Here is a 24403-nt window from a genome sequence, read left to right as displayed (position 1 = left end):
GAACAAGCCCTTCGGCCTACAATGTCTGTGCCGAACACGATAACAAGAACATCTCTTCTCAGCCTGCACATAATCCATATCTCTCCATTCCATGTTCCTATCCAAAAGTCTCTTAAATGCTACAATCATATCTGCCTCAACCAAAATGCCCAGAAGCGCGTCCAAGCACCTATCACTCTCTCTGTAAAAAGTTTGCTCCGCACCATCTCCTGTAAACTTTGCCCCTCTCACGTAAAGCTGTGCCCTCTAGTATTTGATTTTTCCAGACTGGGAAAAAAGGGTTCTATCCGTCAAGATTCTTTGTCAAACCTTCCAGAGTTTCCGCAGAATAGTATTTCCATGAATTTACTTTGGAGAAAAAGCATGGAAAGAGGCCCTTCGGCCCACCAAGTTGATGCTGACCATCAATCACACGTTCACATCAGCTCTATCTCAGCAGGCTCGAAGGGCCGAATGGCCTACTCCTGCACCTATTTTCTATGTTTTTTCTATGCCACTTTCCCATCCACTCCCTACACACTAGGGGCAATGTACAGAGGCCAAACAACCTACAAACCCGCAAGTCTTTGGGATGTGGGAGGAAACCAGAGCGCCCGGAGGAAAGTCACGCGGTCACAGGGAGAACGTGCAAACTCCACACAGACAGCATCCGAGGTCAGGATCGAACCTGGGTCTCTGGCCCTGAGAGGCTGCAGCTCTACCCACTACGCAACCCTGCCGCCCTTTTACATGAATAGGAAATTTAAACCGTGCTATCCGAAAGCGAAAGTCAGGAATGTAGGAATTCATGAGGAAATGATAATGAGTCTGAAATAGTGGTCACACGGGAATATCTTCACCTTGAGATGGAGTAGCATTGAGCAAAAGAAGGGCCCTTTGTCAGCAAAGCAATGAGAATCTTTTACCTCCTTGTTCAGAACTTATTCAACAGACATCTCTCTAACCGCTGGCTTAACTAATACAAGGGACATCTTCTAGAGGTTGATTCATCTTAGGTGTGTTTTAGTTTAGTTTAGTTTAGAGATACAGCGCGGAAACAGGCCCTTTCGGCCCACCGGGTCCACGCCGACCAGCGATCCCCGCACATTAACACTATCCTACAACCACTAGGGACAATTTTTACATTTGCCCAGCCAATTAACCTACAAACCTGTACGTCTTTGGAGTGTGGGAGGAAACCGAAGATCTCGGAGAAAACCCACGCAGGTCACGGGGAGAACATACAAACTCCTTACAGACTCTGTGTTACCATAGTGAATTAAAGTACATGTAATCTATGTTATGTTATCAATACCAGTGACTTGTACAGAGCTTGCTGGAGTTATTTCTCTCCTATCAGAATCGTCCATGGAATGATTACAACACGCCCCATTCATAAAAAGACCTGATATGTGATCACACTTAAAATGATCAGCTCAGGAAATCAAGCTAGCTGTGGATAGTTCATTTGTCATCCAAACATAAATCCCTTCTTAAGGAGATGTTTCAAGTGAGCACTTTCTTGACTTTCTTAAAAAGAGAAAATGGTTAACCTTTCAGAAGTAAACCCTACCATAAGAATTCTCAGTCTTATATTAATATTGTTTTTACTTAAAGAATGACGATCAGATTTTGAAATCATGCCTGGCAAAAGGGCTCTAGGACTCACATGTCGATAGTTAGTTAAAGCCTAAAATACAGGATATTCCTATTTTTAAAGCTTCAACTTGGAAAAAGTCCAAGCAACGTTTACCACTGAGATATAGCCCACTGGCATGCAGGTGGCTTCTAGTGCATTGAAACATTCATAAATCTTATATATTGTGCTGTCTCTCTTTTATTGTTGCTTTGGTTGAACAAGACTTTCTTTTTCGTATTTCATATTTATTCATATTTCGCTTGGGCAGCCTACAACCCAGCGGTATGAACATTCATATCATATATATACAGCCGGAAACAGGCCTTTTCGGCCCACCAAGTCCGTGCCGCCCAGTGATCCCCGTACATTAACACTATCCTACACCCACTAGGGACAATTTTTACATTTACCCAGCCAATTAACCTACATACCTGTACGTCTTTGGAGTGTGGGAGGAAACCGAAGATCTCGGAGAAAACCCACGCAGGTCACGGGGAGAACGTACAAACTCCTTACAGTGCAGCACCCGTAGTCAGGATCGAACCTGAGTCTCCGGCGCTGCATTCGCTGTAAAGCAACAACTCTACCGCTGCGCTACCGTGCCGCCATTTGATCTCTCTGATTTCAAGTAACTCCTGCATTCCGTCTCCTCCCCTCTCTTCCCCACCCTAGTTGTCCTACTAGTTCCACTGTTTGCATCCCTGTATCCCTCTCATTAGCACATCTTTCCCAGCCAACAAAGGGCCATTATGGACTCCAGCCTTCCTGAGATCATCTGTTGCCAGCACTGATTTCGTCTTTCAGTCCTGTAGTCTGAAGAGGGTCTCCAACCTGAAACATCACCTTATGGCGAGTCTGAAGACTTGTACTTTGTTAAAGAAGTTTATTGCGGTAGCAATATTCAATTACAAAGGATAACAACCGAGATTACAGACGACCATTAACTCAAACTATTCACATCGAAGTTCTCTTCCCACTGACTGGTTTTGGGCGCCAAAACCACCACGTGACCTTGCTGGCCAATCCGAGGGTTTGACTCTCAGGACCAATCCCTATGGTCGCTACATGACCCCCCCCAGAACCCGAGGTACGGAACCTAGCAGGGAGCCGGATTTCGTGACCAGATCGAGTAAGGAGAGGGGCTGCAGGAACCACAGGGGCAGGAGGTCCCGGGTCGGGAGGAATTGCAGGAGGACGGCCCCGTCGAGGTGGTTGACCGATCAGGACAGGGCGGTCCTGATCCAAGTGTGCAGGTTTGAGCCTGGACACAGAGACGAGCCCACTCCTGCCCCCAACATCCAAGGTGAAGGTGACCGTCCCTTTACGCAACACGCGGAACGGTCCTTCATAGACCCTCTGCAACGGGGAACGATGGGCATCTCTACGCACAAACACAAATTCACAGTCCTTCAAGGCAGGCGGTTCGTGCACCATGGAACACCCGTGACGTGAAGTAGGAACCGGAGCCAGGGAACCCACTCGCGCCCGGAGTGATGCTAAAACCGACGGAACCAAGGGCTGCTGACCAGAGGACTCCGGAAGGAAATCCCCGGGCACTCTGAGTGGCGAGCCATATACCAGTTCCGCGGACGAAGTTCTGAGGCCTGCTTAGGAGCAGTACGGATGCCCAAAAGGACCCAGGGGAGCTGGTCTACCCAGTCAGGGCCGTCCAGCCGCGCACTGAGGGCCGCCTTAAGTTGCCGGTGAAACCTCTCCACGAGCCCATTAGCCTGTGGGTGGTATGCCGTGGTCTGCTGCAACCGGGAACCGTACAGCTCCGCTAGCGTAGCCCAAAGGGTAGAGGTGAACTGGGGCCCCCGGTCGGTGGTAATGGCGGACGGAACACCGAAACGGGCCACCCAATGGAGGGCCAGGGCCCGGGCACAAGTGGCGGCGGAGGTGTTGGACAACGGGAAGGCCTCCGGCCAACGGGTAAATCTGTCAACCACCGTGAGTAGGTGAGTGTAGCCCCTGGAGGAAGGTAAAGACCCAACTAAATCAACATGAATGTGGAAATAACGGACCGCAGGGACCGCAAACTCCTGCACCGGAGGTTGGACATGCCGGTGAACTTTAGAGGTCTGGCAGGGAACACAGGATCAGGCCCAAGCGGCTACTTGCTTCCGCAGGCCATGCCACACAAATCTAGCGGCTACTAAGGCAGAGGTGGAGCGAATGGACGGGTGTGCCAGCCCATGAATGGCATCAAACACCCGGCGCTGAAGGGCGGCCGGCACCACCGGCCTGGGGCGGGGAAGGGAAACATCACACCAGACTTTTGTACCCATAGGCCCGCAAGCCACTTGGGCCAACTTCAACCCCGAAGCGGTGGATTGATATGCTGAGGCAGTGTCTGCCAGGCGCTGTGCCTCCGCAAGCTCCTGGAAATCCACCTCGCATTCCACCGCTGAAATTGGGGAAATGGCTGGCCGGGACAGGGCATCAGCAACGGCATTAAGCTTATCTGCGACGTGGCGGACATCTGTGGTAAACTCTGAGATGGCAGTCAGGTGCCGCTGCTGGCGGGCCGACCAGGGGTCGGACACTTTCGAAGCAAAAGTCAATGGTTTGTGGTCAGTAAAGGCCACAAATGGGCGGCCTTCTAGAAAATACCTAAAGTGACGGACAGCTAAATAGAGAGCCAGAAGCTCTCGGTCAAAGGCACTATATTTCAGTTCAGCCGGATTAAGCTGACGGCTGAAAAACGCCAAGGGCTGCCAACTGCCATCAACATGCTGTTCCAAGACCCCTCCCACCGCCACGACTGACGCATCGACCGTCAGGGCCATGGGGGCGGAGGTGCTCGGGTGGACGAGCATGGTGGTGTCTGCCAGAGCCACTTTAGCTGCCTCAAAGGCCGTCTCAGCGGCCGCGGACCACTCTAACTCGACAGGTTTGCCTGCGAGACACTGGAAGAGCGGCCGCATGATCCGTGCTGCTGCCGGCACGAACCTGTGATAGAAATTCACCATCCCCACGAACTCCTGCAACCCCTTTACCGTGGTGGGCCGCGGAAAGGCACGAACAGCCTCCACTTTTTCCGGCAAAGGGGTGGCACCGGCCGAGGTGATCCGGTGTCCTAAGAAATCAATAGAGGGGAGACCAAATTGACACTTTGAGGGGTGAATGATGAGCCCGTGGTCTTGAAGCCGCCGGAACACGGTCCGTAAATGGACCAGATGTTCCTGCTCCGAGCGACTGGCGACCAGGATATCATCCAAATAAATAAAAACAAAAGACAATTCCCGACCGACATGGTCCATGGTCCATTCGAACAACCCGAACGGAGTGATCGTGGCAGTCTTTGGTACGTCTTCCGGATGCACAGGAATCTGGTGGTAGCCCCGCACCAAATCAAATGTGGAGAATACCGTAGCACCTTCCAGCCCAGACGAGAAGTCCTGGATGTGCGGTATGGGGTAGCGGTCTGCCATGGTGACGGCGTTAAGACGCCAGTAATCCCCACATGGTCTCCACCCCCCAGATGCTTTGGAGACCATATGCAACGGAAAGGCCCACGGGCTGTTGGAACGACGGACAATGCCCATTTGTTCCATCTTCTGAAATTCTTCACGCGCTACCGTCAGTTTGTCCGTTGGCAACCTCCGGGCCCGAGCGAAAACGGGGGGCCCCTCGGTGGGAATGTAATGGACAACGCCGTGCTTTGCAGAAGGAGCGTCGAAACGCTGAACGAGCAGCTCCGGAAACTCAGCCAGGACCGCAGCATACGGGTCGGAGGCCGCGACAACGGCCTGGACAGTCGGGCTGGGTGGGGAGGCCAGCGGTGGAGCAGCGGGCTCATCACTGCTAGCGGAGGGTCGAAGGCCTTTACCTCAGACATCGGGAACTAGCGAAAAGGCCCAGAGGAAATCTGCGCCCAGGATCGCCTGACCGACGTCCGCGACGATAAAGGACCATTCGTACATGCGGGTACCGAAGGACAGAGACATTGCCCGCATACCATACGTGCGGATGGGGCTATCGTTGACTGCGATGAGGGTAGGCCCTCTCTTACCCGATCGGGCTTCGAGGTCGGTCGGCGGTACGATGCTGACTATAGCTCCCGTGTCGACCAGGAACTCTGTGTCTGTGAATCGATCCACGACGTAGAGGCGTCGGTTCTGGCCAATCGCAACTGCCTCTATGTACGACCGACCGGCCGAGAAGTTGCGGGCTTCTCCACCCTTCTCCACCCTTCTCCACCCTATCTCAGCGCTTGTGCGGATCCTTTTGGCGGGGTTTCGGAGAATTGGCGGGAGCCGCGGCGCCATCTTGGTGCCGCTGCGGGCAGCCCGATGGTGCTGAGACCATGTTGATCGAACTGTGTTTTTTCGATTTCGATGCCATGAGTGCATCGGCTTTCTCCGCGTATGCCACGGGGTCCTTAAAAGAACAATCCGTGAGCATAAGCCTAACGTCTTCTGGAAGTTGCTCCCGGAATGCCTGCTCGAACATGAGGCAATCCTTGTGCTCACCTGCCAGCGCCAACATTTTGGCCATGAGGGCCGGCGGCAGCCGATCTCCGAGATCCGGTAGGTGCATAAGCCTCTCAGCTCGATCATGCCTACTGAATCCGAAGGTTTGAAGCACGAGTACCTTCAGCGCCTCGTACTTGCCATCTGCAGGAGGGGAGGTGATGAACTGCATCACCCGCGTGGACGTCTCCGGCGGTAGGGCACTGACCAGGTAATAATACTTCGTCTCATCCACCGAGATGTTTCTCAGGTGGAACTGTGCTTCAGCATGGGCAAACCAAAGGTGTGGTTGATGCGCCCATAATGGAGGAAGATGAACGCTGACCGCGTTTAGCTGCGGTACGCCGGGCGTTAGAACCGAAGCAGAGGCGTCTTGTCCCTGCATGGTAGATGATCGGCTAGATCACGTCGGGGTCACCAATATGGCGAGTCTGAAGACTTGTAGAAGTTTATTGCGGTAGCAATGTTCAATTACAAAGGATAACAACCGAGATTACAGACGACCATTAACTCAAACTATTCACATTGAAGTTCTCTTCCCACTGACTGGTTTTGGGCGCCAAAACCACCACGTGACCTTGCTGGCCAATCCGAGGGTTCGACTCTCAGGACCAATCCCTATGGTCGCTACAACCTGTTCCTTTCCTCCAGAGATGCTGACAGACTCGCTGAGTTACTCCTGCATTTTGTGTCTATTTTCGGTGTAAACCAGCCTCTGCAGTCCCTTCCTACACAAGATTATTTCTTTCTTTTGTCCCGAGGGTTTAGGTAATGCAATAGATTAGCAAACTCTCCCCAAGTAGCTGGGGGTAATTTGAATGCAACAAAGGCTAAGTGATGAAAACTTTATCTGTGTTGTTTTGTTAGTGTGTTTCCTTTCTGCAACCTGCTCCATTACAGCTACACAACTAATTAACAGAGGCTTTACACTCAAGTCTTGGGTACAGCCATTTTAATTCAGGATCTCCTTGGCTACTGCCTCATGGGTAATATATCCCCTGTACTACGCCACACAGTGCGTTATTGCCATAACACCCCTCTTTATTTACAAAACAGATATGTACAGGAACTATAAATTAAATTCTTCCTTGGCATCTTATTTCACTGAGTCTAACATGAATCCGACAGTCCATTTTCCAACATGCCTTTGACAATCCATTTCCGTGGTAGCTTCCAAATTTTCCTCCCTTGGATCTGCGACAGTTCAGTGCTCGGAATTATCTAATCTTCGAACAACACATGTCTGGTTCCTCATTCCCTTTCCCCTTTTTATTTATTAACTTGTTTGTTTATTTATTTATTTTTAAAATGGCCATTACCACTACTTCTACATAAAACCATGCATATCAAACTATAACCGAAAATATAACATGAACTTTTTAAACATAACTTAATAGCCTTTACAAATATAACATTAACTTTTTTAACATAACCTAATAGCCGTTATATCTATACTCAACTACATGTACAGGCCCTATCCTTATTTGGGCACATAATCCTGCAGATAGCGTGGTTTTCGAACGCATCTACCAGATCTTGTTGTCAGGGTTTGATGCTCCCCAGGGACCGGCGGTCGGTTCATAGGTCGATTGTCTCGCTCTGGTTCAGGTGACGTCACCAGGTCATCCAGGTCAACATCAACGCGATGACATGGCTCGTTGGTCTTCCTCAGATGGCGCTGATTCCGACGATAGATGACGCCGTCCTCGGTTCTGACTTCATAAGATCTGGGTTGCACAACATGGCCTACAACCACAGCCAGGGCTGATGTCGATCATCGGTCAGCTTCACTCGAACTGGATCACCAGCTTTCAGGGGAATCAGATCTTGAGATCCTCTGTTGTAGTAGTCTGCCTTGTCTGTCTCTAGCTGCTCTCAACTCATTTCCTACTTTTTTCTGAATTTCAGGTTTGAGCAGCCTCTGAGTAGTCGGTAGAATGGTCCTGGTACGTCTGTTCATCAATCTTTGAACTGGACTGCTACTCATGCCAGGTGTTGGTGTGTTGCAAAAAGCTAGTAGGCTCAGGTAAGGGTCAGCTCCGGCAGCCTTAGCCTTCCTCAGCAATGACTTCGCAACTTTCACACTGCTCTCCGCCTTTCCATTACTCTGTGGATAATAGGGTGATGTGCTCGTATGTTCAAACTGCCACTTCTTGGTAAAACTCTTGAACTCCTCAGCTGTGAACTGCGGCCCATTATCTGTGATGAGCTGATCTGGTATTCCATACCTTGCGAACTGGCTTTTGATTTTATGGATGACATTCACTGCCAGTGTTTTCTCTAGATAGTCTATTTCCCAATATCCTGAGAAATAGTTCACAGTGACCAAATAGTTCCTTCCATCCAAGTGGAACAAATCTGCACCCACCTTCGCCCATGGCCTCTCTGGAATTTCATGGGAATGCAATGTTTCTTTTGGTTGCTCTTTCCCTTGAGCTTGACATGTCTCACATTTCTGTACGAAGTCCTTGATTTCTGCACTCATTCCGGGCCAGTGCAGACATTCTCTTGCCCTTCTTAGACAGCCATTCACACCAATGTGGGAATCATGTACTCGTGTGAGCATGTCGCTTCTCCTGGCTTTAGGGATGATTACTCTCTCTCCCCTAAATATGAGGCCATCTCCAACACTCAGCTCGTCCCTCACATGGAAATAGGAAATAAGTTCTGGGTCAAACTCCCTCTTGTTTTCTGGCCAGCCTCGTTTGATCACCTCTTGCAGTTTCTGCATAGTCTCATCTGTTTCTGTTGCATCCCATATGCCATTTAGCAGAGGCTGTGCTATTGGGATGTGCCTTGCCAGGTTTACAGTCTCCAGTTCTCTCATGGTCTTGTCAGTCTTACAGAAGATACAGACCTGTCTCCCTCTTTCTCTCATGTTTGTATCCACAGTATTTGCACTGTATGGTTGGCTGGTATCGTTTCCCCTCATGTCTCATTGCACAGACATCTTGTCGCTGGTCCCCTAACAGGACATCAACTCTGGCCTTGGCCAGCACCGAAGCAGACTGTCAAAGTCGTAGCAGATCGCTGAAATTTTATTTTACCCCATGACAATGACCACGACAATGCCGAGTCAGGTCGATACAAGTTACTTTTTTTGTGAAACTAGCACCTGGCTAAGAGATTACACCGTCTTCGGAAACATCGCAAAATTCCCACGCTTACCTGACCGTCAAACTGTCGCCTCCAATCTACCTGTCAAATGTCCTGACGGAAATAAATTGGTTAGACAATTGGTTTAAGACGCCTCACGGACATGCCCGCGACACCCCGGCGAATGTTCGGCGACAGTCTAGTCGCCGGCAGTCGCCTTAAAATAGCCTAAGTGGGACAGGACAGGCCCTTAAGTCAATTAGAGGAAAGAGTTACAAGTTGAGTGATGCGCATGATGTTTATACAAGCAAGATTTTCATTATACCTGTACCTCACGTACTTGCACATATGACTTAACCTGATCTGCTCTGATGTTATTAAATGGTGGAACAGGCTCAAGGGAGTGAGTGGCCTCCTTCTGCTTCTGATTCATCTACAAAACCAAGGAACTGATCGCTGACTTTTTAAAGGGGATGTTGGGAGACCACGTGCCAATTTACATTGGCGGATCATCAGTAGAGAGAGTTAGCATGTCGGCCAGTCTAATCATCTGTTGGTATTACTCCTGCTGGCTGAAAGACTGAGACTGAAATGCAAGGCACCAATGGTCAGAGTAATGCAGGAGGGATCTGTGGAGGTTGAGGGTTTACTACAGGTTCGCCTTGAGTTGGTGGACGGGACCATGTTCAACGCTACTTCACCCAGCCTGAATGAATACACGTCAGACGTCACTGGCTTCATCGAGAAATTAGTTGAGGAGCGTGTTCTGACAATGACAATTAGAGTCTATCCAAACCAGAAACCTTGGATGAATGGGGAGACTCACTCTCTGCTGAAGCTCAGATCCAAGGCTTTCAGGAAGGATGAACCTGTACTGTTCAAGGTGGCCAAGTATGATACCCATAAGGCTATCAGAGATGCCAAGAGTGAATTCCAGCACCAGTCAGAGGCTCATATCAGTAACACAGATGCTCAGCAACTGTGGCAGGGCCTGAATACAATCACAGGCTACAAACCAAGCTGAAGGTGATCTCTGGCAACAATGCATCTGTGTTGGGCGACCTCAATGTCTTTTATGCCCCTTTTAAACAGGCACACAAAGTACCACCAAATGCATCCCCATTCTCTGCTGGCTCCGAGCCGTGCATCTCGGTGGCAGAAGACTGATCTGCATTCCCAAGGTAAACGTTTGGAGAGTAGCTGGAGCTGGCCTGGGTACACCACGCAACTGGTCACAGTCTTCACCGACATCTTCAACCTCTCACTTCAACAGTCTTTTTTCCCCAAATGCGTCAAGGAAATCTATCATTATAGTCCCCAAGGCAAGTAATGTGACCTGTCTCGATGATCAGTTCCTCTAACATCGGCCCTAGTGAAGTATGCTGAAAGTTCAGTTACAGATATGTGCCATCGTCAGTCTTCTGGATAAAATAACCTGCTTGCAATTTGCCTGGAGAAAAATAGGTCTCCAGAGGACTCCATCGCCCTTGCACTACATTCAGGCTGGATCACCTTGATAATAAGAATACCTACGTCAGGATGCTGTTCATTGACTACAGCTCATTCTTCAACACCATAGAAACAAATAAGCTCATCTCTATAAACTCCTGTAGCTTGGCCTTGGGGCCTCCATCTGTAACTCTCTTTTGGACTTCCTAAGCAACTGACCCAAGTCAATTAGAATTGGTCTCAACAACTCCTCCACCCTGATCCTCAACACTAGTGCTGCTCAAGGTTGTGTATTCAGTCCCCTGCTCTACTTCCTGTTCACCCATGAGTGTGTGGCCAAGTACCGTGCTTGATCAATCTAGACGTTTGTTGACGTTTGTTTGTCAATTTTTGCGATGTTTCCGAAGACGGTGTAATCTCGACCTGACTCGGCATTGTCGTGGTCATTGTCATCGGGTAAAAGAAAAGTCCAGTGATCTGCTACGACTTTGACAGTCGCCGGCAGTCGCCAAAAAGATCGCCTACGTGGGACAGGCCCTTTACGTTTAATTCTACCTCACTTAGTTAGTCTTTCATTGCACTTTAGTATTTTTGTGCACTACTGTTCAAATAACCATGGAATTTCATTGCACCCTGGTGTATGTGGGAATAAAATAACGTGAAACTGAACTAAGAAAGCTCATGCTTTCTCACTTATTAAAGGGTGGTCAGAATAGAATAATATTCCTCTGCATCCTTGCATTCCTTGAAAGGTCTTTATGCTGGAATATCAGTGCTCGTGAAGCTTTCTCTCAAATCCTACAACCCATACACTACTAAATCTAACCGTATTGCAGCACTTTGGTTCATTGGTTAAACACCTAGTATAGTTACTTTCAAAAAATACTCTTCACTTGTACGTGTCATTGTAGCTATTTTAAGCAAAAGCAAAATTTTACAAGCTGCAGTAAAACCCATGAGGATTTTAGCCATTTAATATTTTGTAAGCTGCATATAATAAAGTATTGAAATTCTAGATATACTCAACAGGTGGGGTGGCACAGTGTAAGTAGAGTTGCTCCCACACAGCTCCAGAGACCCGGGTTCAATCCTGACTATAGGTGCTGCCGGTATGGAGTTTGTACCTTCTCCCTGTGACTGCATGGGTTTTCTCCAAGTGCTCCAGTTTCCTTCTACACTCCAACGACATACAGGTTTGCAGGTTAAATGGATTAAGTAAGTTTTAAAATTGTTCCTAGTGCGTGCAGGTTAGTGTACGCTGGTCAACACGGACTCGGTGGGCTGAAGGGCCTGTTTCTGTGCTGTATCTCTGAAGTGTAAAGTCTAAAGAGTGTAGCATCTGTAGGAAAGAAATAAGAGTTAAAATATCTCAGGTTGGTGCCTTTCATCAGAACTTGACAAAGAGAACAAAAGTTCTGGATGAAGATGAGATTCTGACAAAAAGCCAACCTGAAATGTTAACTCTGTGTCTCCCTCCACAGGTCCTGCCTGATCTGCTGAGGATTTCCACCATTTTCTGATTTTATATTAAATCTCCAAATTCTGCGGTATTTAATTTACCAGACAAATCTCGCATCCTTGAACTGTCTAGTTCTGGGGTGAGAGCTCTAGAAATGAAATCCTCTTCTTCTTTTTCCATGTCCATCATCTATGTTTCAAATTGATGTACATCACTGTCATCATCTGTCCTGAAAGCTTCCGGCGACAATCAGTGGGAGCCATCACATAGATACAATAGATGATGGTGGTAGCAGAATTAGCTCAGGACACTTCCAGTTTCCAGCCCCGCGACGTGGTCGCTTCTGCTGTGGGGCCAAGAAATGAAATGATTGAAAGAAAGGGTAAGCAGGAAGACAAGTTTCAGTCCCACCATTTGTTCCAACATTCAGTCAGATTAGGACTCGTCTAAGCGAGAGCAAAGATTGAACAGCAATTCAGAAAAATAACAGAACTACTAGTTTGGATTTCTTCCAAGATTCTCACATTCAGTATTATTAAAGAGAATTCATATGTTAGGTCCAGAGTGCTTTATAATTTTAAGGCAACTAATACTAAAGATCTAATGTGGGCAAAATATCAAATTTCTTCCACTATTAGAGGCTTTAACAATAATGACAGAAGTTAAATATGCTCTTACTCTTTTCAGAAATCACAGAACAACGTAACGTTTCACTTCTACCCAGATGATGGAACCTTTGATCTTATGTACTATCCCTTTTATGGCAGACTGACACACGTGAGTGGGTTAAAATTCTTCCATTTCACTAGCAGAATTTGCATATAGTTTGAAATGAAAGATTTACATTTTATTAATTGTAGTTTTTCCACTTCCACTCAACATTAGCATTTACAACTTTGGCAAAAGATTAATTTTAATTGCAGATATAAAAATATTATAGATTTAGATATAGTTTACATTTGTGTTATCAAAATAGCTACCCAAAAATCACAGCAATAAACAGCAACTAGACATTCAAAGTAAAGCAGCTACCTTAAAAAATAGCCAAATAAAACAAAATGTGATGTTATAAGCTATTTTGTTGTAACACTGAAGAGTAATATGTGAATATTTGGATGCTCAATATTGAGAAACTTAAACAAAATATATAGATAATGTTAATAAAATCAACTGGTGAATATCTGAATTGTTATTAGTTAATTTACAAAACATTTTAAACCAATCCCCAGTGAGATGGACTATTGGTATTAGTGAAAGCAATCTTATATCATGTTCATAAGTTCATAAGTTATAGGAGCAGAATTAGGCCATTCAGCCCATCAAGTCTACCATTTATTATATATATATATATAATAATATATACAGTAGATATACATATATCAACCCTGTATATAGAGTTGGAGATGATCAAAGGTATTCCTACTGTATATACCTTATGGAATTGGAACAGTGAAAGTGTTTAAAATGGAATCCACTATACCTATGTCACAGGAGGTTGGATCAATATCACATGGCCAACTCCATTTAACCGAACGGGAAAATTATACAACTTTATATTAAATTTCTCTAAATTTGGGTTGTGTAATTCCCTGTTTTAATAATCCATTGCCGCAAGGATTTATTCTTTTGTAATTAAGCTCAGGATAATGAATAGGATTCCATATTGTATTTTGGTTATATTTGGCAAGAACATTTTTTCAAGATGTTAATTGCGGCAAGCATTTGACAGATCTTTTCCTTATAAAGGAAGTGAAACATTGATTATGTTTGAATTTTAGGTGAATTATTCAACCCCACTGGTGGCAGTGCAGTGTGAAAATATGGAGAGAAATTCTAAAATGAACATTCAGTGCAAAATACATGGGCCTGGCATTAAAAACGACATCTTTCAAGACAAATTTTCTGGCAGAATTTCCTTCACTCTTAATATTGAAGAATAATGCAAGATATGGGTTTCTATATGAGAGATATAGACAATGACATCGTGCCGATGACTTGGTTTGGTAGCCAGGTTTCTGAACGATCTTTGTTGTCAGCATGACCATTCTATTGCTAAGGTACAGAAACTTAGCAGACTAATCTCAACCGCCTTGAATTTATTGCTAGAAGTTTTATTTGAAGTTAGAATTTATGTTAATTTTGGTACAACAATGATAAACCATATTTCTGTAAAGTTTCAACTATATTAAAGTTATAACTCTTTGGTTATAAATTACATGAACTATGAGTGAGATGATAATTATTCTATTTAATTCTCTCACTGAATAGCTATTTGATCTTAAATTTGTTTGACATTTCTACATTTGAGTGGCTCAGTTTTCTGATAGAAATAAATGTTTTGTATTGAAATTAGTTTTTTTTTAAAAACGAGTGTTTGCGTAATGAACTTTGCACAGAGAATTGCCAAAGATTTTAGTTCCTCATTAGACCCAATAGTCTGGGTACAACGTGCAAAATATCAGGTTAATTTCATCTAGTGTTCCATAAAAGGCTCATGTTCTACACTGAATTAAAAGGTGATCATAAGTCATTGGCCCTGTTAATGTTATACAGGTGGTTGCAATTTCTGTGGCCCACAAGTCATACAAGCCTATTAGTCATACAACAAAGACACAGGACCTTTGAAGTGCCACATTGATGCCACATTTGGGTACTCATCTCCACCAAAACCAGAACATGCCTTAGAGATATTCATATCCGAATTGTCAAGTGTGCTTCTAGATACTTAACAGCTACGAGAGTCTTTGCCTCCACCACCCACCACTCAGTGCATTCCAGATTCCAACCACCCTCTGGGAGAAAGAGTTCTTCCTCTGATCCTCTTTAAAACTTTTACCCTTAAGCTTAAGCTCTGCCCTCTAGTTTTTCGACACCTCTGCTCTGGGGGAAACTTTCCTCCTGTCTACCCTGAAATTTATTTGAAATTTCTACCTTGAGCGCCTCAGTTTTCTGACAGAAATAAATATTTTGTATTGAAATTATTTATTTTACATCATTTCTATTAGTCTCTCAGTCTCCCCTCAATCTCCACTATCTAAGGGGAAAGACGGCCTTTCCAATCTCTCCCCATATCTGAAAGATACCAAACAAAATCCTAGTGAATTTCTTCACCACCCTCTTCAGTGTACCTATGTTCTTCCATTACTGAGGCGACCAGAACTGCACACAATACTCTAGCTGTGACTTAACTAATGTTTTAGAAGGTTGTACTATCATCTTCCTGGTTTTATATGCTGTGCCTCAGCTAATAATCCCATTTGACTTCTTCACCACCTTATCTACTTGTGCTGCCATCTTCATGGATCTTTGGACTTGTACACCAAGTTCCTTCTGTTCTTCATTACTCCCGGGATCCCTACCATTCATTATCCATGTTCTAATTTTGTTAGTGCTCCCAAAGTGTATTACCTCATATTTATGAGGAGATAATTTCATCCACCATTAGTTTGGTTTAGAGATACAGCACGGAAACAGGCCCTTTCGGCCCACCGGTTCCGCGCCGACCAACGATCCCCGCATATTAACACTATCCTATACCCACTAAGGACAATTTTTACATATACCAAGCCAATTAACCTACATACCTGTACGTCTTTGGAGTGTGGGAGGAAACCGAAGATCTCGGAGAAAACCCACGCAGGTCACAGGGAGAACGTACAAACTCCGTACAGACAGCACCCGTAGTCGGGTTCGAACCCGGGTCTCCGGCGTTACATTCGCAGTAAGGCAGCAACTCTACCGCTGCGCCACCAGGCCGCATTGCAAAGCAAATTATTTTGCCTATTTTGCTAATTGATCATTAACACTACCCTCGTCATCTGCAACACCACCAATTGCATATCTGAGGAAGGATGTGCTGGCTCTGGAGAAGGGCCAGAGGAGGTTTACAAGCATGATCCCAGGAATGAGTAGGTTAACATATGATGAGCGTTTGACGGCACTGGGCCTATATTCGCTGGAGTTTAGAAGAATGAGGGGGGACCTCATTGTAATGTACAGAATAAAGGCTTGGATAAAGTGGATGTAGAGAGGATGTTTCCACTAGTGGGAGAGTCTAGGACTAGAGGCCATAGCCTCAGAATTAAAGGACGTTCTTTTTGGAAGGAGATGAGGAGGAATGTCTTTAGTCAGAGGATGGTGAACCTGTGAAATTCTTTGCCACAGAATGCTGTGGAGGCAAAGTCAGTGGATATATTTAAGGCAGAGATAGATAGATTCTTGATTATTATAGGTGTCAGAGATTATGGGGAGAAAGCAGTAGAATGGGGTTAGGCGGGAAAGATCGATCAGCCATGATTGAATGCCGTAGTATACTTGATGGGCCGAATGGCCTAATTCTACTCCTATCACATGATCTTTTTCCAGTTCTTCAATTCTCTTGGCAATGAGTATTTCTTAAAGATGCGAGCTTTACCTTTCACCCTAATTGAACATGTTGGCCGTGAACTCTCATCGTTTCACTTTTGAATAATTCCTGTGAGCCAGATGAAGACCTACAGTATTTGCAAATAGCTGCTCCCAGTTTAATTTTGATAGGTTCTATTATATGATACTGAAATTAGCCTTCCTTCAAATCAGTATCCTTTCGTGACTACCGTGAAACTTATGGAATGACAGTTACTGCCTCCAAAATGACTTCCTACTGACACTTCAAGCACTTGGCCGGTTACATTTATAACCCATGATTAGGTACAGTACATAGTTATTTACCAAATGGCTCAAAAACCCGTCTGAATATACTTTATAAATCCCACCTCCTCTAAGCCTTTCACTCAAAGGGCAGTCGCAGCTTATATTGGGGAAGTTGAAATCCCCCAACTACTAAATCCTATTATGCTTATATTTCTGCAAGATTTATTCACATAGTCGGTCCTTTATTTCTTGCTGACTGTTAGGAACCCATGGTATACCTCAAGCAACTGGATTGCCCCTTTGTCATTGCTAAATTCTATCCATACGGCCTCACTTGCAGAGCCATCTCCATCTTCTACATCCTTGCCCAAACCATCAGGATAATGTCTGAAGATTGTCCTCCCCCGATAAACAGTATGAGTCTTTTCACAAAAAAAACAAAATTGAACATCAAACAAGAAGGTTAAGAAGGAGATGACTGGAGGCCAACAGCCTGGGATTTGCCAGGAACAGGCACCGCTCATAAGAACGAGAGCGTAGACTTTGAAAATGGTGCAAAAACATAGCACCTCTTGCATGCGGGCTCCGCGGACTATTTCTGTACACGTACTAATCGGGGATCAGGAGTAGGGCAATACTGGACTGTTTGTAAGAAAAATAATTTCACTGTGTTAGCACTTCTTACATGTGACAATAAAACAACCATTGATACTGTTTTATCATTCTGCTCTCAAAAATGTTCCAAGTGTCAGGAGTAATGGGCCCTGGATAAACTTCTCAGCTACCCCCTTGTGGCCTCTTGTAGTATTTCAGCTCTTGATGTCCTGTTGACTGCAAAACGTTCACACTTCAAAAACAAGATGTGAACTACATCATTTAAGAAGATTATAAATTATAAGCCATTCATTTTTTGGTGCCTTTGGTGAATAGCTTCTTATATTAAGAATTTGAAGATTGTCTTTAAGGATGGATATCAGCATACTCTCAACAAAATATCTTCCCAAGTGTGGCCCATATCCTTGATTACCCACAAGCTTATTTAGCTTAAGGTTGGCAGCATGATAGAGCTGCTGCCTCACAGTGCCAGAGGCCCAGGCTTGATTTACCTGAGGTATTTTCTACGTAGACATTGCACATCCTCCTTGTGACTGGGGACAAGTTTGTAGTTGCTGTTAATTGCTCTGGGTGTGAATGAAAAAAATAGTGTGAAAGGATGATTGATGGTCATTGTGGGCTGAAGGACCTGCTTCATGTTGTTCAATATACATATACAGGCACTCCCCGACCTATGTAAGGATTTACGTTCGGCAAACCCTTACGTAAGTCAGATTTTCCATAAGTCAAAATCACCAACCTCACCCCCTGCCCGAAATAACTCAAAGTATTAATTGTCCAGGGCACTTTCTGCAGCACACGGCCTTATGGGTAAGCACTGCCGCCATCGCCAGCTTGTTTCCAATGTAAAAGCAAAGAGCTGCAGATGCAGACAAGGGGACACAAAGTACAGGATTAGTCAAGTCAAGTTTATTTGTCACATACACATACACGATGTGCAGTGAAATGAAAGTGGCAATGCCTGTGGATTGTGCACAAAAAAGAATTACAGTTACAGCATATAAATAAAGTTAATAAGTTACTATAGTGTAGACAAAAATTTAGTCTCTGGAGTTATAAAAGTTGACAGTCCTGTTGGCCTGTGGGAAGAAACTCCGTCTCATCCTCTCCGCTTTCACAGCGTGACAGCGGAGGCGTTTGCCTGACCGTAGCATCTGGAACAGTCCGTTACTGGGGTGGCAGGGGTCCCTCATAATCTTACTTGTTTAGGATCTGCACCTCCTGATGTATAGGTCCTGCAGGGGGACGAGTGTAGTTCCCAAGGTGCGTTCTGCCGAACGCACTACTCTCTGCAGGGCCATCCTGTCCTGGGCAGAGCTGTTCCCAAACCAGACTGTAATGTTGCCGGACAAGATGCTCTCTGCAGCCCCAGAGTAGAAGCAATGAAGGATTCTCAGAGACACTCTGAATTTCCTCAGCTGTCTAAGGTGGTAAAGGCGCTGCTTTGCCTTACCCACTAGTGCGGCAATGTGCATTGCCCATGTCAGATCATATCATATCATATCATATATATACAGCCGGAAACAGGCCTTTTCGGCTCTCCAAGTCCGTGCCGCCCAGTGATCCCCACACATTAACACTATCCTACACCCACTAGGGACAATTTTTACATTTACCCAGCCAATTAACCTACATACCTGTACGTCTTTGGAGTGTGGGAGGAAACCGAAGATCTTGGAGAAAACCCACGCAGGTCACGGGGAGAACGTACAAACTCCTTACAGTGCAACACCCGTAGTCAGGATCGAACCCGAGTCTCCGGCGCTGCATTCGCTGTAAAGCAGCAACTCTACCGCTGCGCTACCGTGCCGCCTCTGTGATGCGGATTCCCAAGTATTTAAAACTGCTCACCCTATCCACAGTAGACCCATTTATCTCCAGTGGCGTGTACGTCCTTGGATGTTTAGCCCTTCTAAAGTCCACAATCAGCTCCTTCGTTTTAGTGACATTCAAGAGGCTATTGTCCTGACACCAGAGTGCCAAATCAGTCACCTCCTCCCGGTAGGCCTTCTCATCGTTGTCAGAGATCCGGCCCACCACCAGTGTCATCAGCAAACTTGATGATGGAGTTTGAGCTGAACCTGGCCCCACAGTCATGTGTGTACAGGGAGTACAGTAGGGGGCTGAGGACGCAACCCTGGGGGGATCCTATGTTCAGGGTGAGGGAGCTAGATGTGTGTTCCCCCATCCTGACCACTTGGGGCCTGGCAGTGAGAAAGTCCAGGACCCAGGCACACAGAAGGGTGCTAAGCCCCAGTTCCAGCAGCTTCTCAACCAGTCTGCTGGGGACTATTGGTCTACTGGAGATTACCTGTGGAGTTACTCCACTACTTTGCATCCTTTTGAGTTTCCGATGTAAACTTGAGTGATTGCAGAGTGTGGTAGAAATAACAATGCCTTGATTTGCACTATGGACTGAGTACAGAATTGTTTATGTAAGCGCACGTTTGCGTAAATCAGGGAGTGAATGTACAATACTGTCATAGACTTACCAACAATCATTCAGCCTTAGATTCTGATGCAGTAGCATTGTTGTTCATTACTTGGTTTAGACAGAATATGGCTCATGATGTAACAAGAGTAAGGGTGCACACTCTGCACACACGGTTATTAATGGAGAAAATCTGGCAGTAAGATCTGGAAGATGCACAATTCAAATGAAATGTATGAATCCACAACCCACCATGAGTGCTACCCCATTCCAGCACAAGATGTCTCCTGCAGTCCTCTTTGGTTTAATTAGAATTGAAATCAATATTCTGATGATATCTTTAACATTTTCCATGTGTTAAAATTGTAAAAGCCAATTAAAATATTATGAACTGTGGAATGTGTACGATTTTTAATTGTAACCCCTTCTAACTTAAGGTTACTGCTGTGTGTCCACACTGGTTTTGAGATGTTGGTTGTGGGGACAGAGTTTGACTTTCTCCTTATTTCAAAACGGCATTGTTTTTAAAACTTCACTTTCTAAAGTTTATGATATTTCAATCCCACACACCTCATAGTATTTATTTTGTTTAAGTTATAAAACTTTGACTCTTTATTCATGGTTCGATGTTCAGAACTTTTATTCTGACAGTCACTGTGCCACAGATCTCTACAGAAAGTGTAAGCTATCACACAAGGGGAAATGGATGAAGGGATTAAAAGTACCATTAGCAAATTTGCAGATGATACAAAGCTGGGTGGTAGTGTGAACTGTGAGGAAGATGCTATGAGGCTGCAGGGTGACTTGGACAGGTTGTGTGAGTGGGCGGATGCATGGCAGATGCAGTTTAATGTGGATAAGTGTGAGGTTATCCACTTTGGTGGTAAGAATAGGAAGGCAGAGTATTATCTGAATGGTGTCAAGTTAGGAACAGGGGACGTACAACGAGATCTGGGTGTCCTAGTGCATCAGTCACTGAAAGGAAGCATGCAGGTACAGCAGGCAGTAAAGAAAGCCAATGGAATGTTGGCCTTCATAACAAGAGGAGTTGAGTATAGGAGCAGAGGTCCTTCTGCAGTTGTGCAGGGCCCTAGTGAGACCGGACCTGGAGTACTGTGTGCAGTTTTGGTCTCCAAATTTGAGGAAGGATATTCTTGCTATTGAGGGCGTGCAGCGTAGGTTTACTAGGTTAATTCCCGGAATGGCGGGACTGTCATATGTTGAAAGACTGGAGCGACCAGGCTTGTATACACTGGAATTTAGGATGAGAGGAGATCTTATCGAAACGTATAAGATTATTAAGGGTTTGGACACGTTAGAGGCAGGAAACATGTTCCCAATGTTGGGGAGTCCAGAACAAGGGGCCACAGTTTAAGAATAAGGGGTAGGCCATTTAAAACTGAGATGAGGAAAAAAAAATTCAGTCAAAGAGTTGTGAATCTGTGGAATTCTCTGCCTCAGAAGACAGTGGAGGCCAATTCTCTGAATGCATTCAAGAGAGAGCTAGATAGAGTTCTTAAGGGTAGCGGAGTCAGGGGGTATGGGGAGAAGGCAGAAACGGGGTACTGATTGAGAATGATCAGCCATGATCACATTGAATGGCGGTGCTGGCTCGAAGGGCCGAATGGCCTCCTCCTGCACCTATTGTCTATTGTCTAAATGCAACCTTCTTAATCCATCTACGCAGCATGTTTCTGAGATTTGCAGTGAAATTGGGATCTATTGACTCTCTACATAGCTTAGTTTAGTTTATTATTGACACATGTACCGAGGTACAGCGAAAAGGTTGCTATCCAGTCAGCGGAAAGACTATACAGCGGAAAGCTGCCCACAGTGTACAGATACATGATAAAGGAAATAATGTTAAATGCAAGGTAATGTCCAGTAATGCTCCACAAAACAATGCTCTCTGCAAACTACAGATGCATGATCACGGACTGGTTTCCTACCTGTGATTTGCACTGATTGCTTTTTGCATTTTTATTTTCTTTTTACTATCTTGAATAACTTGTTTAATTTATACACAATTTATATTTTGTATGTTTGGCTGAGTCTATGTACCTCTGATGCTGTTGCATGCGAGATTTTTATTGTACCTACAACCCCACCGTACTTGTGCATATGACAAACCTAAAACTCTATCCCAACTTGAAACGTCATCAATCCACCTCCCTCCACAGTTGCTGTCTGATCTGCCAAGTTCCCTCAGCAGTTTGTTTTTCCCTCAAGATTGCAGCATCTGCAGTCTTGTGTTTCTTAGTATCTATTTCCCTCAGTGTATATATCTGTGCAACAACATGTGTTTCATTCAATAATGCTCCTATTAAGAACCTTGGGACATATTACTATATTGCAAGGTGTCATTTAAATTACATCTATCCCTGTTCAATGTGTATAAATCAGATGTACACCCGTATGATTAAGATAAAACAATGACTCAGATAGTCACATACTCACAGATATGTTAATACAATAAACACAAATAAATATATATTTAGTTATTTTAAGTAGGCTAGACAACTAAAGTATGCACAGCAACCATCATAGTGCAAAGTTCGCAGAGGTTTGATGATGAGGTAGGGTTTAGCGTTGTCCATGATAGTTCAAGAACCTGATGGGTGGCGGGAGGAAACTTGAACCTAGAGGTCTCATCACCACCTGCATGACAAAATGTTTCCCCATCTGAGCCAACCGTGATCCCAAGAAGGGTCTCGACTAGAAGCATCACCCGTTTCTTCTCTCCAAAGATATAGCCTGTCCTGCTGAGTTATTCCAGCATTTTGCATCTATCTATGGTCTACTACTTATTGAGACTAATCCTTGATTCTAGCCCTAAGAATTTTAAGTTTCAATTCAATGGGATATTTAATTCTCCTGCATTCTAGAGAATGTAGGCCTTATCTACTCAATCTCTTCACACATAAAAAAAAAATTCTATTGAATCATTACTGTATTTCTAACCTTGACCCCTTAGCCATTTTGTTGAGTGTGGATAGTTGGCACACTGACCTTTGTAATACTCAAGTCAGGCCTTTCTCTTGAATATATCCAGTAAATTGGCCTCCACTGCCTTCTGTGGCAGAGAATTCAACAGATTCACAACTCTGGGTGAAAAAAGTTTTTCTCATCTCAGTCCTAAATGGCCTACCCCGTATTCTTAAACTGTGACCCCTGGTTCTGGACTCCAACATCGGGAACATTTTTCCAGCATGACCCTGTCCAATCCAAGAATTTTGTGTTTCCATAAGATCCCCTCTCATCCTTCTAAATTCCAATGAATATAAGCACAGTCGATCCATTCTTTCATTTGTTAGTCCCGCCATCCCGGGAATTAACCCGAGATGCTGCCTGACCTGCTGCTTACTTTCAGTGACTGATGTACAAGCACACCCAGGTCTCGTTGCACCCCCTTTTCCCAATCTGACATCATTCAGATAATAATCTGCCTTCTTGTTCTTGCCATCAAGTGCATAACCTCACATTTATCCACATTATGCTGCATTTGCCCACTCACCCAACCTATTCAAGTCACCCTGCAGCCTCATGGCATCCTCCTCGCAGCTCACACTGCCATCAAGCTTTGTGTCATCCACAAGCTTGGAGATGTCACATTCCTACTTTGAGCAATCTTGGAGTTGTTTCCCACATCTTGATTACTTTTCTTACAAAAGGAGGGCATGGGAACAGCTTTAAACATCTCACTCCAAATGCTTTGCAACCTTTCCTTTGACATTACTTGGGATTGAGTGTTTGGGAGTTCAGGAAGATGTCATAAATAATGAGCCCAGCCAATAGCCGATTGTGTAATTAGAATCTTGATGCCGAGGACATCGGTTTAAAATGAGAGGGTAAAGATTTAATAGGAACTTAAGGGGCAATTTTTTCACTCAGAGGGTAGCAGGGATGTGGAACAAGTTGGCACAGGAGATGGTTGAAGCAGGTATTACAAGATTTAAAAGACGTACAGCGGCAATCACATAGTGGCCAGAGACTCAGGCTCGATTATGACTACCGGTGTTGTCTGCTTCAAGTTTGTATGTTCTCACTGTGACTGCGTGAGTTTTCTATAGGTGCTCTGGTTTCCTCCCACACTCCAAAGACGTAAAAGTTTATAGGTTAATTGACTTCAATAAAATTGTAAATTGTCCCTAGTGTGGGTGATAGTGCTAGTGTACAGGGCGATTGCTGGTCAGCACAGACTTGGTGAGCTGAAGGGCCGGTTTCCACACAGTATCTCAATTCTAGTAGATAGAAATGGTTTAGAGGGATATGGGCCAAAGGTGGGCAAGGGGGAATAGCTTAAATGGGGCATCTTGGTCAGCATGGACGAGTTGGGCTGATGAGCCTGTTTCCATATTGTATGACTACGATATTGACCTTACTGGGGACTCGGCTTATCCTTTCAACAGATTTGCAGGATTTTGCACAGGAATTTATGATTTGCACTTGTGAATTACCATGTATCTTTCTCTATCCATAACCAATCCATTTGCTCCACCAGTTTCTATTACAGCCATAAAAAATATTCAAAAGTCTTTCTTAAATGCAGTCTTCTTTGAATGTATTCATACATACCAAGTAAACTCCATTTGTGCATTAACATTGCATTTGATCTGCTTGATCACCCG

The 24403-nt window shown here is 45.0% G+C and overlaps 1 protein-coding gene across 4 annotated transcripts in view; it reads left to right on the top strand.

The window, feature by feature from the left end:
• atp1b4 (ATPase Na+/K+ transporting subunit beta 4) overlaps positions 1-14257 on the top strand; it is a 52071-nt gene extending 37814 nt beyond the window's left edge. For all 4 annotated transcript variants that reach the window (XM_078411904.1, XM_078411902.1, XM_078411903.1 and 1 more), the window contains 2 exons: positions 12785-12874; positions 13876-14257. In XM_078411904.1, the coding sequence (XP_078268030.1) occupies positions 12785-12874; positions 13876-14037 (252 nt within the window). In that variant the 3' untranslated portion in view covers positions 14038-14257. The remainder of the gene's footprint in view (positions 1-12784; positions 12875-13875) is intronic.
• Positions 14258-24403: the final 10146 nt, after the last annotated feature.

This window comes from Rhinoraja longicauda, chromosome 15 (genome assembly GCF_053455715.1).
Source record: "Rhinoraja longicauda isolate Sanriku21f chromosome 15, sRhiLon1.1, whole genome shotgun sequence".
Classification (NCBI taxonomy): domain Eukaryota; kingdom Metazoa; phylum Chordata; class Chondrichthyes; order Rajiformes; family Arhynchobatidae; genus Rhinoraja; species Rhinoraja longicauda.
This window is presented reverse-complemented; position numbering and strand designations above follow the sequence as displayed.